The 16132-nt window shown below is 40.6% G+C and overlaps 1 protein-coding gene across 1 annotated transcript in view; it reads right to left on the bottom strand.

Annotated features, from left to right (window-relative positions):
- TTC8 (tetratricopeptide repeat domain 8) overlaps positions 1–16132 on the bottom strand; it is a 73647-nt gene that overhangs the window by 30522 nt on the left and 26993 nt on the right. The window contains exons 5-6 of the mRNA XM_073349394.1: positions 14389–14548; positions 13661–13750 (exon numbers count right to left, since the gene is read on the bottom strand). Coding sequence (XP_073205495.1) covers positions 13661–13750; positions 14389–14548 — 250 coding nt within the window. The remainder of the gene's footprint in view (positions 1–13660; positions 13751–14388; positions 14549–16132) is intronic.

Raw genomic sequence — 16132 nt, 5'->3', positions numbered from 1 at the left:
AGTTTGACACTTCATATTCAACCATTCTGGAATCTGAAAATCCGGATTTATTTTTTCGCCACGTTTGAACATCATTAGTAAAAAGTTTGCCAAGTTTCAGATGCAGAATCAAGTCTAAGGATACACAATCCAGAAGCAAATGCATCTCAATCTCTACAGCTCTGTTGACTCTGCAGTACTAATAAATATAGATGTATTATGGTCAGAAAAATAAACAGTCAAGACTGAATATACAGAGGGAAAAGATTGCTTGAGGGAGAGAAAAAGTTCTCATTTTTTACAGACATTTTTCTAACCTGAATTGAATTTTAAAGTGAATTTAATGCTGGTGAAAGATAGTGGGTTGACCACACTGGAGACTGAAGTCCTCTGTTTATTTACAGAACTGATAGCGTACACACACTAACACTGCAAAGTCACCTACCATGAAACCTGATATAATATTACTCAGGTACCAATTTTCCTTCTGATCTTATTTTATTTTAAAAATATAATTTCCAAAAAATGATTTTTCTAACTGCTGGATGCCAGCAGTGACCAGCTGTTATTCTGTACACTTCAAACTCTGAGTTAAATCATTAAGTCTATGATCAGAGACATCCAAAATGACACACAATGAGGCAGAGGCTTCAAAATTTAACAATCCCATCAGAACAAGGCTTTTGGGGGAGTGGGATTTCCTCTACCAAAAACAATTTTTATGAATGACTTCTAGAAAAATCAATTTGGAAGAAGAAAGGGGGGGATTTAAGTCCAGAATAAATAAGTTTTTTTTTTTTTATTTTGACATTAGGTATGGTCAAGAAAATTCTGACAAGTGTAAAAATAAATCCATAACTATTTAGAAATGGCCATGATCAACATACAAAACACCTGCTAATAGGAAACTTTCTAAGACTAAGCTCTTATTGCTCGAAATCTATTTTACAAGAACCTCAGTGATGTTGAATGTTAAAGCCCTCAGCCTTAAAGTAACAGGAGAAGGAAGGGTTTTACAAATTCCAGATCTTAATCATTGCAGAAGAGGATACCATTTCCGTAAACTCAAGTTAGTCAAATATAGACTATAGGTTTCCTTGGGAGGGGAAAAAGTGCCCTGTTTGTCCAAGATATCAAGCCTCTTCAGAACCCCAAACTGAGAACTAACAAGCCTCCCAGGGCCTTCCATGACTGATTTGCTAGCTTCCTTTCCCTTAGAACAAATTCTTAAACTATTAACCCTATGGAAATTAAAGAATTGCTAATGAATTGTCATGGCCGATGGGAAAAGACTCAACTTACGTTCTCCTCCTACTTTTGTCTAGAGAGGGATATCTCTAACTCCAAAAGGAAGCAAAGAATATATTCAGAAACTCCATGGTATCTTCCAGTGCCTTGTCTTAGGCTTTTATCCCAAATACTAGAAACTTATCAATATCAATTCTTTATCAACAAACAGCTGGGAGAAGAAAAGCCAAACTATTGGTGGTAATGAAGAAAATTCTGAATGTTATGTGTTCAGATGCAACAGTATGAGGTGTGTTATTGCAGTAGCATCCAAAGTTCCCAGTCTGGCTTGGGTCCAATTTGTGCTAGAAACTGTATCAATAAATAGTTTGATAATTTGTCAGTTGGCAACTGGTTTGGACTCCCAAAAAATCCTTGACAAAGCCCCACAGAAGAGACAGCTAAGGAAATAAGTAGCCATTTTGCCTCTCATCATATCTAAGACACAACACACAGTTAAGAATAAACAGTCAAGATTTATCCTGGCAAAAATTTCATAGTGGGTTGCCACAAGGTTCCCTATTAGACTAAGTAGTGAGGTGGCAAAATATGCAGATGACTATTTATTTATGTTCTTCAAGACTGTGAAGAACACTGAAACCTGACCAACCTAGGTGAACAGGCAAACTGATGGCAGATGAAATTAAGTTCTGATAAATGCAACACAAAGCACCCTGGAGGGAATAATGTGAACTACTCACATCTTAGTGGGTTCTAAATTAATTGAAACAAATCAGAAAAAGATCTGGGTATCACCTAAAGAAAGCTCAATGTCATCTTCTGCTCAATATAGAGCAGTGGTCAAAAATAGGTAAATAAATTTAAGATGTATAAGGAATGGGAAGATGAACACTGAAAATGCTATTATATAAATCAATAGTATGCCCTCCCCTGCAATACAGAGTTTGGTTCTAGTTAATCTATCAAATAAATAAAATAAAAGCAAAGTGGGGCTTCAGAAATGGGCAAAGAGAATGATTAGAGGCATGGGAAAAAAACATTTTATAGAAAGGTGATTAAGAGCAGACATGGTAAGAGATATATTAATTAATGGTATAGAAAAGGTAGCTAAGTCACTAATTATCTCCTCTCATAATACAAAACAAGGAAACAGTCAATGAAAGTGAAAAGTACCATACCTAAAACTGAAAAGTAACCATTTTCTTGTATGATTGGCCTGTGATATTCCCCCAAGATGATATTGAGGCCTAAAATGTAACAGGATTAAGTAAGATTGGACACGTATATGGATAAGAATATTTAGAATATCAATTAAAAAAAGAGGACTTGTGGCACCTTGGAGACTAACAAATTTATTTGAGCATAAGCTTTCGTGAGCTACAGCTCACTTCATCGGATACATTCAGTGGAAAATACAGTGGGGAGATTTATATACCCAGAGAACATGAAACAATGGGTGTTACCATACACACTGTAAGGAGAGTGATCAGGTAAGGTGAGCTATTACCAGCAGTCAAGTGCTGGAAATGGCCCACCTTGATTATCACTACAAAAGGTTCTCACCCACCCCAGCTCTCCTGCTGGTAATAGCTCACCTTACCTGATCGCCCATTGTTTCATGTTCTCTGTGTATATAAATCTCCCCACTGTATTTTCCACAGTATGCATCTGATGAAGTGAGCTGTAGCTCACGAAAGCTTATGCTCAAATAAATTGGTTAGTCTCTAAGGTGCCACAAGTACTCCTTTTCTTTTTGCGAATAGATTAACACAGCTGTTACTCTGAAATCTGTCTTCTATATGGTTTCTTGCATCTTACTCTGAAATCAGAGGGGTAGCCGTGTTAGTCTGTATCCACAAAAACAAAGAGGAGTCTGATAGCACCTTAAAGAGTAACAGATTTATTTGGGCATAAGATTTTGTGGGTAAAAAAACCCACTTCTTCAGATCCATGCATCTGAAGAAATGTTTTTTTTACCCACAAAAGCTTATGCCCAAATACATTTGTTAGTCTTGAGGAGTCTGGTTGCACGTTAGTTTTTTACTCTGAAATAATTGCTGCTGGCCACTGTTGGAAAGAGGATATGGGATTAGATGGACCATATGGTGTAGTATGGCCATTCCTATATTTTAAAACACATAAGACATGGTCCATGCCATGAAAACTTTATAATTTAAAGTGAGTTTCACAAACAAAGGAGAGAAGGGGAAATATAGGGAGGGCAAGCATAAGGTTGCATAAGAATGGCTATACTGGGTCAGACCAAAGGTCCATCTAGCCCAGTATCCTGTCTTCCAACAGTGACCAATGCAAGCTGCCCTAGAAGGACTGAACAAAACAGGTAATCATTGAGTGTTCTATCCCGTCTCCCATTCCCAGTTTCTGGCAAACAGGGGCCAGGTACACCATCCCTGCACGTCCCAGCTAACAGCCATTGATGGACCTATTCTCCATGAACTTATCTAGTTCTTTTTGAACACTATTATAGTCTTGGCCTTCATAACATCCTCTGGCAAGGAGTTCCACAGGTTCACTGTGCATTGTGTGAAGAAATACTTCCTTTTGTTTGTTTTAAACCTGCTGCCTATTAATTTCATTTGGTGACCCCTAGTTCTTGTGTTATGAGAAGTAGTAAACAACGCTTCCTTATTTACTTTCTCCACACTAGTCATGATTTTGTAGACCTCTCTCATATCCCACTTTAGTTATCCCTTTTCTAAGCTGAAAAGTCCCAGTCTTAATCTCTCCTCATACAGAAGCCGTTCCAAACCCCTAATAATTTCTTTTCTGAATCTTTTCCAATTCCAATAGATCTCTTTTGAGATGGGGTGACCACGTCTGCACGCAGTATTCAAGATGTGGGACATACCATGGATTTATATAGAGGCAATATGATATTTTCTGTTTTATTATCTATCCCTTTCTTAATGATGCCCAACATTCTGTTCACTTTTTTGACTGCTGCTGCACATTGGGTGGATGTTTTCAGAGAACTATCCAGAATGACTCCAAGATCTTTCTTGAGTGGTAACAGCTAATTTAGACCCATTATTTTATATGTATAGTTGTGGTGGTTTTCTCATGTGCACTACTTTGCATTTATAAACATACAATTTCATCTGCCATTTTGTTGCCCAGTCACCCAGTTTTGTGAGATCCTTTTGTAGCTCTTTGCAGTCTGCTTGGGACTTAACCATCTTAGTAATTTTGTATCATGTGCAAATTTTGCCACCTCACTGTTTATCCCTTTTTCCAGAACATTTAAGAATATGTTGAACAGGACTGGTCCCAGTACAGACCCCTGGGGGACATCATTATTTACTTCTCTCCATTCTGAAAACAGAAAATTTATTCCTACCCTCTTTTATCCAGTTACCAATCCATGAGAGGACTTTCCCTCATATCCCATGATAGCTTACTTTGCTTAAAAGCCTTTGGTGAGGGACCTTGTAAAAGGCTTTCTGAAAATCTAAGTATAGTATATCCAACGGATCCCCCTTGTCAACATGCTTGTTTGCCTCCTCAAAGAATTCAAGTAGATTTGTGAGGCATGATTTCCCTTTACAAAAACCATATTGACTCTTCCCCAACAAATTATGAACATCTAGGGGTGTCTCAATTTTGTTCTTTACTATAGGTTCAACCAGTTTGTCCAGTACTGAAGTCAGGCTTACGGGCCTGTAATTGCCAGGATCACCTCTGGAGCCCTTTCTAAAAACTGGCTTCACATTAGCTATCCTCCAGTCATTTGGTATAGAAGCGGATTTAAGTGAAAGGTTACAAACTACAGTTAGTTTTGCAATTTCACATTTGAGTTTCTTCAGAACTCTTGAGTGAATACCATCTGGTCCTGGTGACTTATTACTGTTTACTTCAGGGGTTTTCACAATACATTTTTTGGTGGCCTCAGAGTGTGCCCACCAACTCTTGCTGGTGGCCGCTATGACAATTTTTCTTAAAATAATTAACTTTAGGAAAAACAAGTAAATATACATTTCAAAATTATTATAATTTATTTATATAGTTTTTTTGTTAGCAGACTCAATAATAAAAATAATGTACAGTTCTCTATTTACTGGACCTAAACCGAATAGAAACACAAATAAGGTGCTTTTCACATTCTTGTCTTTTTTTTGTTTTTGGTTGCCTTTTTAAAAAGACTTGCTAGCTAGAAAGTCTGCTGCTGCGAAAAGTAATATTGGTATGTTTGTTAATATCACTTTTCATAGCAAACTTCCTAGCTAGCTGGGAGGCTGTGAAAAGTAATATTAACAACTGTACAAATGTGAATTTTCACACCAGACTTACTCAGCCCTGGCAAGCAGGGGACAAAGCCTGGATGGGGAAGTGGGTAGGGAGACAGTGGGGGGGCCAGGGGCAATGGGGAGGGGCAGTGAACCCAGGGTCCAGGGCTGGGACCTGCCACCACACAGCTGGAGCCCAGGGCTGGAGGAGGCTGTGGGGGCCAGGGACAATGGTGGGGTTGAGCCCAGAGCTGGCACCTGCCACTGTGTGACTGGGGTCCAGGGCCAGAGCCCAAAGTCCCATGACTGGAGCCTGCCACCTGCCGCCCTAGGCTGAAGCCCGAAACCCCACCGTCACCACCCCCGTGAAGGTGGGAAACTCATTGGCTGCACCTGGAGCTGCAGCTAGCCAGAGATGTCAAGAGTAACAAGAAGGGTTTCTTCAGGTATGTTGGCAACAAGAAGAAAGCCAAGGAATGTGTGGGCCCCTTACTGAATGAGGGAGGCAACCTAGTGACAGAGGATGTGGAAAAAGCTAATGTACTCAATGCTTTTTTTGCCTCTGTCTTCACTAACAAGGTCAGCTCCCAGACTGCTGCGCTGGGCATCACAAAATGCGGAAGAGATGGCCAGCCCTCTGTGGAGATAGAGGCGGTTAGGGACTATTTAGAAAAGCTGGACGTGCACAAGTCCATGGGGCCGGACGAGTTGCATCCGAGAGTGCTGAAGGAATTGGCGGCTGTGATTGCAGAGCCACTGGCCATTATCTTTGAAAACTCGTGGCGAACCGGGGAAGTCCCGGATGACTGGAAAAAGGCTAATGTAGTGCCAATCTTTAAAAAAGGGAAGAAGGAAGATCCTGGGAACTACAGGCCAGTCAGCCTCACCTCAGTCCCTGGAAAAATCATGGAGCAGGTCCTCAAAGAATCAATCCTGAAGCACTTGCATGAGAGGAAAGTGATCAGGAACAGCCAGCATGGATTCACCAAGGGAAGGTCATGCCTGACTAATCTAATCGCCTTTTATGATGAGATTACTGGTTCTGTGGATGAAGGGAAAGCAGTGGATGTATTGTTTCTTGACTTTAGCAAAGCTTTTGACACGGTCTCCCATAGTATTCTTGTCAGCAAGTTAAGGAAGTATGGGCTGGATGAATGCACTATTAGGTGGGTAGAAAGCTGGCTAAATTGTCGGGCTCAACGGGTAGTGATCAATGGCTCCATGTCTAGTTGGCAGCCGGTATCAAGTGGAGTGCCCCAAGGGTCGGTCCTGGGGCCGGTTTTATTCAATATCTTCATAAATGATCTGGAGGATGGTGTGGATTGCACTCTCAGCAAATTTGCGGATGATACTAAACTGGGAGGAGTGGTAGATACGCTGGAGGGGAGGGATAGGATACAGAAGGACCTAGACCAATTGGAAGATTGGGCCAAAAGGAATCTGATGAGGTTCAATAAGGATAAGTGCAGGGTCCTGCACTTAGGACGGAAGAACCCAATGCACAGCTACAGACTAGGGACCGAATGGCTAGGCAGCAGTTCTGCAGAAAAGGACCTAGGGGTGACAGTGGACGAGAAGCTGGATATGAGTCAGCAGCGTGCCCTTGTTGCCAAGAAGGCCAATGGCATTTTGGGATGTATAAGTAGGGGCATAGCGAGCAGATCGAGGGACGTGATCGTTCCCCTCTATTCGACATTGGTGAGGCCTCATCTGGAGTACTGTGTCCAGTTTTGGGCCCCACACTTCAAGAAGGATGTGGATAAATTGGAGAGAGTCCAGCGAAGGGCAACAAAAATGATTAGGGGACTGGAACACATGAGTTATGAGGAGAGGCTGAGGGAGCTGGGATTGTTTAGCCTGCAGAAGAGAAGAATGAGGGGGGATTTGATAGCTGCTTTCAACTACCTGAAAGGGGGTTCCAAAGAGGATGGCTCTAGACTGTTCTCAATGGTAGCAGATGACAGAACGAGGAGTAATGGTCTCAAGTTGCAGTGGGGGAGGTTTAGATTGGATATTAGGAAAAACTTTTTCACTAAGAGGGTGGTGAAACACTGGAATGCGTTACCTAGGGAGGTGGTAGAATCTCCTTCCTTAGAGGTTTTTAAGGTCAGGCTTGACAAAGCCCTGGCTGGGATGATTTAACTGGGAATTGGTCCTGCTTTGAGCAGGGGGTTGGACTAGATGACCTTCTGGGGTCCCTTCCAACCCTGATATTCTATGATTCTATGATTCATCTGGCGTTTGTGGCTCCAGATGGGGGGAGGGCCCAACCCCTTCTGGTGGTCCTGGGGGAGAGGTACTGCTTTGCACCCCCGCCACAGTCACTGCCCAGGAGGCTGTGGCTGCAAGAAAAGCCCCTGGTGGCTGCATGCAGCCATGGTGGCAGCATTTGAGAAATGCTTTTTTAGTTTATCAATTTGTTCCAAAACCACCTCTGACACCTCAATCTAGTACAGTTCCTCAGATTTGTCACCTAAAAAGAATGGCTCAGGTTCGGGAATCTCCCTCACATCCTCAGCCATGAAGACTGATGCAAAGAATTCATTTAATTTCTCCGTAACAGCCTTATTGTCCTTGAGTGTTTCTTTAGCATCTTGTTTCAGAGTAGCAGTCGTGTTAGTCCGTATTCGCAAAAAGAAAGAGTACTTGTGGCACCTTAGAGACTAACCAATTTATTTGAGCATAAGCTTTCGTGAGCTACAGCTCACTTCATTGGATGCATTCAGTGGAAAAAGCATCTTGATCGTCCAGTGGCCCCACTGGTTGTTTAGCAGGCTTCCTGCTTCTGATGTACTTACAATTTCTTTTGCTATTACTTTTTGAGTCTTTGGATACTGTTCTTCAAATTATTTTTTGGCTTTCCTAATTACATTTTTACACTTCATTTGCCAGAGTTTATGCTCTGTTCTATTTTCCTCACTAGGATTTAACTTCCACTTTTTAAAGGATGCCTTTTTGTCTCTCATTACTTCTTTTACTTTGTTGTTTAGTCACGGTGGCACTTTTTTTGTTCTTACTATGTTTTTTAATTTGGGGTATACATTTAATTGAGCCTCTATTATGGTGTCTTTAAAAAGTTTCCATGCAGCTTGCAGGGATTTCACTTTTGGCACTGTACCTTTTAATTTCTGTTTAACTAACTTCCTCATTTTTGTTTAGTCCCCCTTTCTGAAATTAAATGCTACAGGGTTAGGCTGCTGTGGTGTTTTCCCCACCACAGGGATGTTAAATTTAATCATATTATGGTCACCATTACAGAGCAGTCCAGCTATAGTCACACCTTGGACCAGATCCTGTGCTCCGCTTAGAACTAAATCAAGAATTGCCTCTCCTCTTATGGGTTCCAGGACTAGCTGCTCCAAGAAGCAGTCATTTAAGGTGTCAAGAAATGTCTCTGCATCTCGTCCTGAGGTGCTATGTATGCAGTCAATATGGGGATAGTTGAAATCCCCCATTATTACTGTGTGCTTTTTGTTTTTGTAGGTTAGCCTTCCTAATCTCCCTGAGCATTATCACTAATGACTAATAGTAATCTCCCAGTCACTATCACTATCCTGGTCAGGTGGTCGGTAATATATCCCTACTGCTATATTCTTATTATTAGAGCATGGAATTGCTATCCATAGAGATTCTATGATACAGTTTGGTTCATTTAACATTTTTATTTCACACAGTTACACAGCTATGTGAACTTAATGGTTGAGATTTATTATCTCTTTGCACATTGGAGAGGTGATAGCGCAGAGTTTTACAGCTTTAAGCAACAATCCTTAACACAAAATGAAACGAGGATCTTAAAACTTCATCATGCTTTGGCTTTAGAATCAATGCTGTCTTCTCCTTAAAAAAAAATAAATTGTAAAATCCATAAAGCTGCACATTTTAACTCGTCTTACTTTCTGTAAGAAATATTAATGTCATATTACGTTAGCTTTCTAACATTGATAATTGTACTTGCTCCTTGTGGATGTGTCTAGTAAGATTCATTAGCCTAAGCCCCTTCTGAGCTGAAAGTGATGATTCACTTCAGCTTTTGAAAAAATGCTAAGTTTTCAAGACAGATGCTGTTTAAAAAAATGTATGCATGTGTTTGCATACGTGGATCACAAACTAAATATGAGTTGTCAATGTAATGCTGTTGCAAAAATAGCAAACATCATTCTGGAATGTACTAGCAGGAGAGTTGTAAGCAAGACACAATTTATTCTTCCACTCTACTCAGCACGGAGAAGGCCTCCACTAGAGTATTGTGTCCAGTTCTGGATATCTCACTTTAGGAAAGATGTGAACAGATTGGAGAAAGTCCAGAGGAGAGCAACAAAAATCATCAAAGGTCTAGAAAACATGACTTATGAGGAAAGACCAAAAAAACCTGGGTTTGTTTCTTCTAGTGAAGAAGACTGAAGGGGGACATAATAATATTCAAGTACGTAAAAGCTTATTCTAAAGAGAAGGGTGATAAACTGCTCTTTGACTACTGAGGATAGGACAAGAAGTAATGGGCTTTAATTGCAGCAAGGGAGAATTAGATATTATGAAAAACTTTCTAATGGTAAGCAGAGTTAGTTAATCATTGAACAATTTACCTACGCAGGCTGTAAAATCTCAATCAGAAGATTTTAAAAACAGGTTAGACAAACACCTCTCGAGGTGGTCTAGACAATATTTAATCCTGCCTCAGTGCAGGTATTGAAATAATGACCTACTGAGAACCCTTCCAGTCCTACATTTCTTACTCCTGGGAGAATTCTGCGCCACCGTGCATGCGCAGAATTTAGGTCCCCTACAGATTTCTTTACTTCACAGAAAAGTGACTTTCTGAGGGGAAAGCAAATGGAAGCCACAAGAGCGGTCATGTGTCCCTTCCCAGAAGCGTGTTTTGGGTGCCCAAGGCAGCTGGCAGTTAGGTAAATCACTATGGGGCAGGACTGGGGAAGACCTGGCTAGTGGTTTCTACCATGCACCGGGCTCAGCTGCTAGTCCTGGCTGGGCTTGGGAGGACGGGACTTCCTCTTCCCCTGCACAGCATCCAGGGCTGTGTCAGACTCACCCCCAGATTTTTCCCTGGCTGTAGGAAGCTCTGAAAACTTTCCCCTCCCTCGTGCTTCCTGCACCCATAGCTCCTCAGCTGCAGGAGGAGGAATCACTGTACAGGGAGCTGCTCCCCCATCCACCCAACCCCTTTGCATCCAGATCCCCTCAAACCCTCACAGCTCCCTGCTGCACCCAGAACCCCTCCTGAGGAGCCCCACTCCCCCCTGCACCTGAACCGCCCCGCTGAGCCACCTACACCTGGATCCCCACCCTACCGAGCCCCAACCAGCTGCACCTGGATCCCCATCCCACTGAGCCCTACTTCCCCAGCATCTGGATCCCCCATATTGAGCCCTCCACACCCAGACTCCCCCCACCCTCCCAAACTACCTTCACCTTAACCCCCCTTGAAGAGTCCCATTACCGTTGCACCCAGAACCCTCCAACAAGGTCCTGTGCGTCCAGATCCCCCACTGAGCCATCCGCACACAGACTGCCCCCAAAAGAACCCTCTCAACTCACACCTGGATCCCCCCACACTAAGTCCCTCCACACTTGGATCGTGCCTTGCTGAGCCTGCCTGCTTACACCTGGTATGGAGGGGAAGGCCCTGGGGTGTTTCTGGGGCAGGCCCAGTCCTTGCGCTGTGTCAGGGTTGGGTACAGCCCCACTGCTGAGTCTGATCTCCCACCTCTCTGCTGCCAGTGGCCTGTTATCCCCACTGCAATTCTGGAGCTTCCACGTTTATCTGACAAATAAAATTTGCAGAATTTTAAAATATTGTGCGCAGAATTTTTAATTTTTTTTTGTTGCAGAATGCCCTCAGGAGTAAAAATTTCTATGGCATTTTCTATGATTTTCTATGGCATATTATTACTGCAACTGAAGGTGTCAATCTGGAATGTGAGTATGCAAGCAACCTAACTATCCATCTGCATGCAGAGTTTCCAAATCTGCACATTTAGTTGCAGTACACACATTTGCATACAGAACACCATCTGATTGATTAAAAAATCTGTCACATTTTAATGAAATTTTTATTTAAATGCCTTACGCTTAGAAGAAAAGAGGATTCAGATTTCAAGAGAAATCCTCACCTATCTAGGCTTCAGGAATCGCCCACATATTCCTCTTTAAGACCTTTATAAAGATAGGGTTTGTTTTTGTATAACAATGTACCAATAAGTGTGTATTAACTACAGTCCTAGATAGGCTGACTGCCATTAACAGATTTAAAGGCAGATGTGCAATGCTCACGATTGCATGCCTCAAAAAAGGGACTTCCACCTCTAAGTCAATAGTCAAATACAGCTCAGGTCAGAAGAGAATCAGCCCATCTGATAGCCTTTCAGCGGCCTATGCAAAGTGAACTGTGGCTATCAGTCCACTTCCTTGTGGGCAGGTATCCACATAAAGACATCAACTCAAGCACTCTAGTAAAGAGACACAATTGAGAGGTGACCCAATGACAAAACATGAAACAAGATCATCTTTGCATCTTTCAGGTAAGGACTGAGTTACATTTGTGAGGGAAGGCACACTGATATACTTGTTGAGTTGGTAGAGGACTTCAGTTTCTCTTGCTGTCAATCATGAGAACTAAACAGACTAAAAAAATTATGAGCACTAATGCTCGTGGAAAAACAGACCTAATACGAAAAAGGGAAGTAAGTCATGCTTTGAAAGTGAAGGAAAAAATCCAAACATTTTAAATCTTTTTTAGATTAACAGTGTAGACTTTTATTCATACTCCAAATTCATCCACAAAATTCTCTTCTTAGAGGCTGAACAAGGTATTTTATTGCCTTTTGTCCGTCTTGTATGCATGGTTCAAGATCCATTAGCTGATGTAATATTTCTTGAAAGTAACTGAATGTTCTATCACCATAATGTAATAATGGTTTATGTATGTTCAATGCCTCGTTTTAAACTTTGATTCAGTTTTACCTCTTCACAAACGTTTTCTAGTCTGGGTCACACTGCTAATATTTGTGGACCTAGCATAAATACACCTTAAAATAACGTCAATTCTGTAAACTGAAAAAACATTACGTTTTCTCACTTTAAGATTACAAGTTTAAGGAATTTAATGTCGTCTTTATAATAGCATAGAATGGATATGTGGACAGTAATTATTCCCATTTATTTTTTTTCAAAGGAGGTTTATTAGAACAAACAGCATTATAAAAATATACTGAGGGTACATGCACACCTGTGGTCTCAGATTCTGGAGTGTCTATTTTGAGTCTGGCAACCTATGTAGAAGATACATTGGCCTTACTATGTTAGGCTGCCACCCACATACAACCTTCTGCAGTTAGAAGTTATGCAGCTTGGATCAGGAAGGAGGGAATGAGCTTCTGTAAATGAATTGCTGATATCCTGTACTGGACCTGTCCATCTCCCCTTACTGGGGTTGAACAGCCTGTTGGAGTTTCTTAATCTTAGATCTTGAAAGGGAAGGAGAGAGAACTAAGAAGAATATATTGGTGAGAGGTCTTCCAGCTCCATCCATTGGGGCATAATAGGGGAAAGACCTAATGTTTTCTTGAAGTCCTTAGGACCCTCCCTCTTATGACTGCAATTTCTTCAGACATGGTTGGCTGGAGAAACAGGTTAGGCTTTAGTTTGAACAGCCTTTGCTACTTTTTCCGATGGACACAAAGATGTCAGAGTATATTTGAGTCCAAGTACAATGTCTGTGCTCACACAGATGGTGTCTTGTTTGTTTAAAAAAAAAAAAAGCCTTCCCGATCTAAAGGAGGTGGAGGGGAAAAATAGGTGACCCCATATTAGGACAATTGAGGTTCTAAATACTGCTGCTGGACACTTCATTTCTGGATTTATAAGACAAGTCTATTTCCCGAATCCCAATTTACCACAATATTGGGGATTTGAGGATTGTTAGCATTGAGAAATACCTAATGCAATGTGTTAGTACTGCTAACAAGAGAGTGAGTACTTCTCTGAGTAGCGAACAGACTCCTCAGCTGCTGGACCTTGAAAGATTGTGGCACTCCCATAGTCCAGCAGCTGTGGAGGAAATATTAGGCTGGAAAGGGTCCTAAAAATCTAGAAGACGAGAGAGACTAACGGTAAATTAACACTGAAGTGATATTAAATATAGCAGAACATTGACCAAAATAGTCACATACCTTTGCTAACTTTGGTTTTTGAGCATATTTTGCTAAATTCAATCTAGACAAGTTTATGAAAGGACCCTCTGGATTTGTGAGCATAGAGGCCTGAAAAAAAAAAAAAGTGTTAAACAGAATGAACCCATTACACTATACAAATACATTTCAAATATCAGCTGAAAAAACCTTTAATGGAAAAAAACATAAATTATAACTGTAGAGTATGTTAAAAAAACGCTTTTTTTGCAAAGACTTGGGAAGAACTGGTTATATGCATATATAGCAGGAGTTCAACAACAATTTTTGCCTACCAAAAAAACCCAGGTTTACATTATGTCTTCAAGCCAGACACACTATTGGTGATTTCACTAACACAGCATAATTTAGCCAGATTTAATCTTAGTAACTCACTGGTGATTTTAAAGAAACTATTGCTCTCTAACAGTGGGGAAAAAAAGAAAAAAATGTTGAAAACTTGGAGAGGGCTCCATCCTGCTTCTGTTGAAGCAGTTTTCTTCATGGAGTTCAGTGAGTGAAGAATCAGGAAATTTTGTGAAATGTTATGCATATTTAAACACAAGTAAGGTTTGATAGCATTTTATTCAATTTTTTTAAATATAGAGCTTGGCTATCTACTTGAGCTAACTTTCCCAAGTTTGATTTTTTTCAGACATAATTTTTAAGCTCAACTACACCATCGCAGAAGGGAAAGCCATCCTTCACAGTAGTAAAGCCAAGTCACTCACCGTTCCTAGTCTGACACATCTTCCAGAAGCACTAGTAATTGGGCGAGCAGTATGAGCAGTTCTAGGAGTTCTTATAGCCTGTTCCATAGTGCCTGGTCGTCCACTTTGTGTGCTGGGTCGCACAAACCCTGTAACAGGTCTTCCTGACTGAGTCACTGGCCTAAATTGAATCAACAAATATTAAAATGAAGAGCAGATGAGGGAAATGTGTTCATAGAATCATAGAGATGTAGAGCTGGAAGGGACCTTGAGCTCTTCTACTCTAGCTTCCTGGCCTGAGGAAGGACCAAGTAAACTTTGTCCATCCCTGACAGGTGTTAGTCTAACCTATTCTTAAAAACATCCAAGGATAGGGATTCCACAACCTCCCTTAGAAGTCTATTCCAGAGCTTAATTACTCTTAGTTAGAAAATTTTTCCTAATATCTAACCTAAATCTTCCCTGTTGCAAATTATGCAAATTCTTGTCCTACATGCTGTGGACATTGAAAACAATTTATTACTATCAACTTTACAACAGCCCTTTTCATATTTGAAGACTGTTATCAGATCCTCCCTCAGTCTTCTTTTCTCAAGACTAAATGTACCGAGTTTTTATTCCTGTCTTCATACATCAGGTTTTCTAAACCTTTTATCATTTTTGTTGCTGTCCTCTGGACTTTCTCTAATTTGTTTCCAGTTTTCTTAAAGCGTGGTGCCCAGAACTGAATATGCTATTCCAGCTGAGGCCTCACCAGTGCTGAGCAGAGTGGGATAATTACCTCCTATGTCTTACACAGGAGGTAATGAATACATCCTAGATAATATTAACCTTTTTCACAACTGCATCACACTGTTGGCTCAAAATCAATTTGTGATCCATTATAACCCACAGATCCTTTACAGCAGTACTACTGTAGTTGTGTATTTGATTTTTTTGTTTGTTTGTAAGTGTAGTACTTGCACTTGTCTTTATTGAATTTCATCTTGTTGATTTAAGATCAATTCTCTAATTTCTCAAGGTTGTTTTGAATGTTAATCCTCCAAAAGTGCTTGCAATCCCTCCCATCTTGATTTAATCTGCAAAATTTATAAGGATACTCTTTAGCCAAGTCATTAATTAAAACATTTAATAGTATCAAATACAGGACGGACCTCTGAGGGCCTTCACTACATACAGATATCTTTCCAGCTTGACAGCAAGCCATTGGTAATTATTCTTGGAGTACAGCCTTTCAACCAGTTAGTTATGCACCCACCTTACAGTAACTTCATCTAGATCATATTTCTCTAGTTTGCTTATGAGAATGTCACATGGGACTGTGTCAAAAGCCCTATTAAAATCAACATAGATCATGTTTACTGCTTCCCCCATCCACTCTATATCAGTAACCCAGACAAAGAAAAAAATTTAATTGGTTTGGCAAGATTTGTTTTTGACAAATATTACTTACCATCTTATTATCCTATAGGTGCTTAACAAATAAATTGTTTAATACACTTGTTCCAGTATCTTTCCAGGTGTCAAAGTTAGCCTGACTGGTCTATAATTCCTCAGCTCCTTTCCCCACCCCTTTTCTAAAGACAGGTACTATATTTGCTCTTCTCAAGCCATCCTGGAATAGAAGTGGTATTTCCACCAATTTATCAATACAGAAACGCTACACATTTAAACCTAACATTTTGTAATTTGTTAAACTTAATATGTTACATTAATGTGCAGATCCTAAATTTAATATATTTACAAGTTAAAGCTGCCAAACATA

The sequence above is a fragment of the Lepidochelys kempii genome, chromosome 6 (assembly GCF_965140265.1).
Source record: "Lepidochelys kempii isolate rLepKem1 chromosome 6, rLepKem1.hap2, whole genome shotgun sequence".
Lineage (NCBI taxonomy): Eukaryota > Metazoa > Chordata > Testudines > Cheloniidae > Lepidochelys > Lepidochelys kempii.
This window is presented reverse-complemented; position numbering and strand designations above follow the sequence as displayed.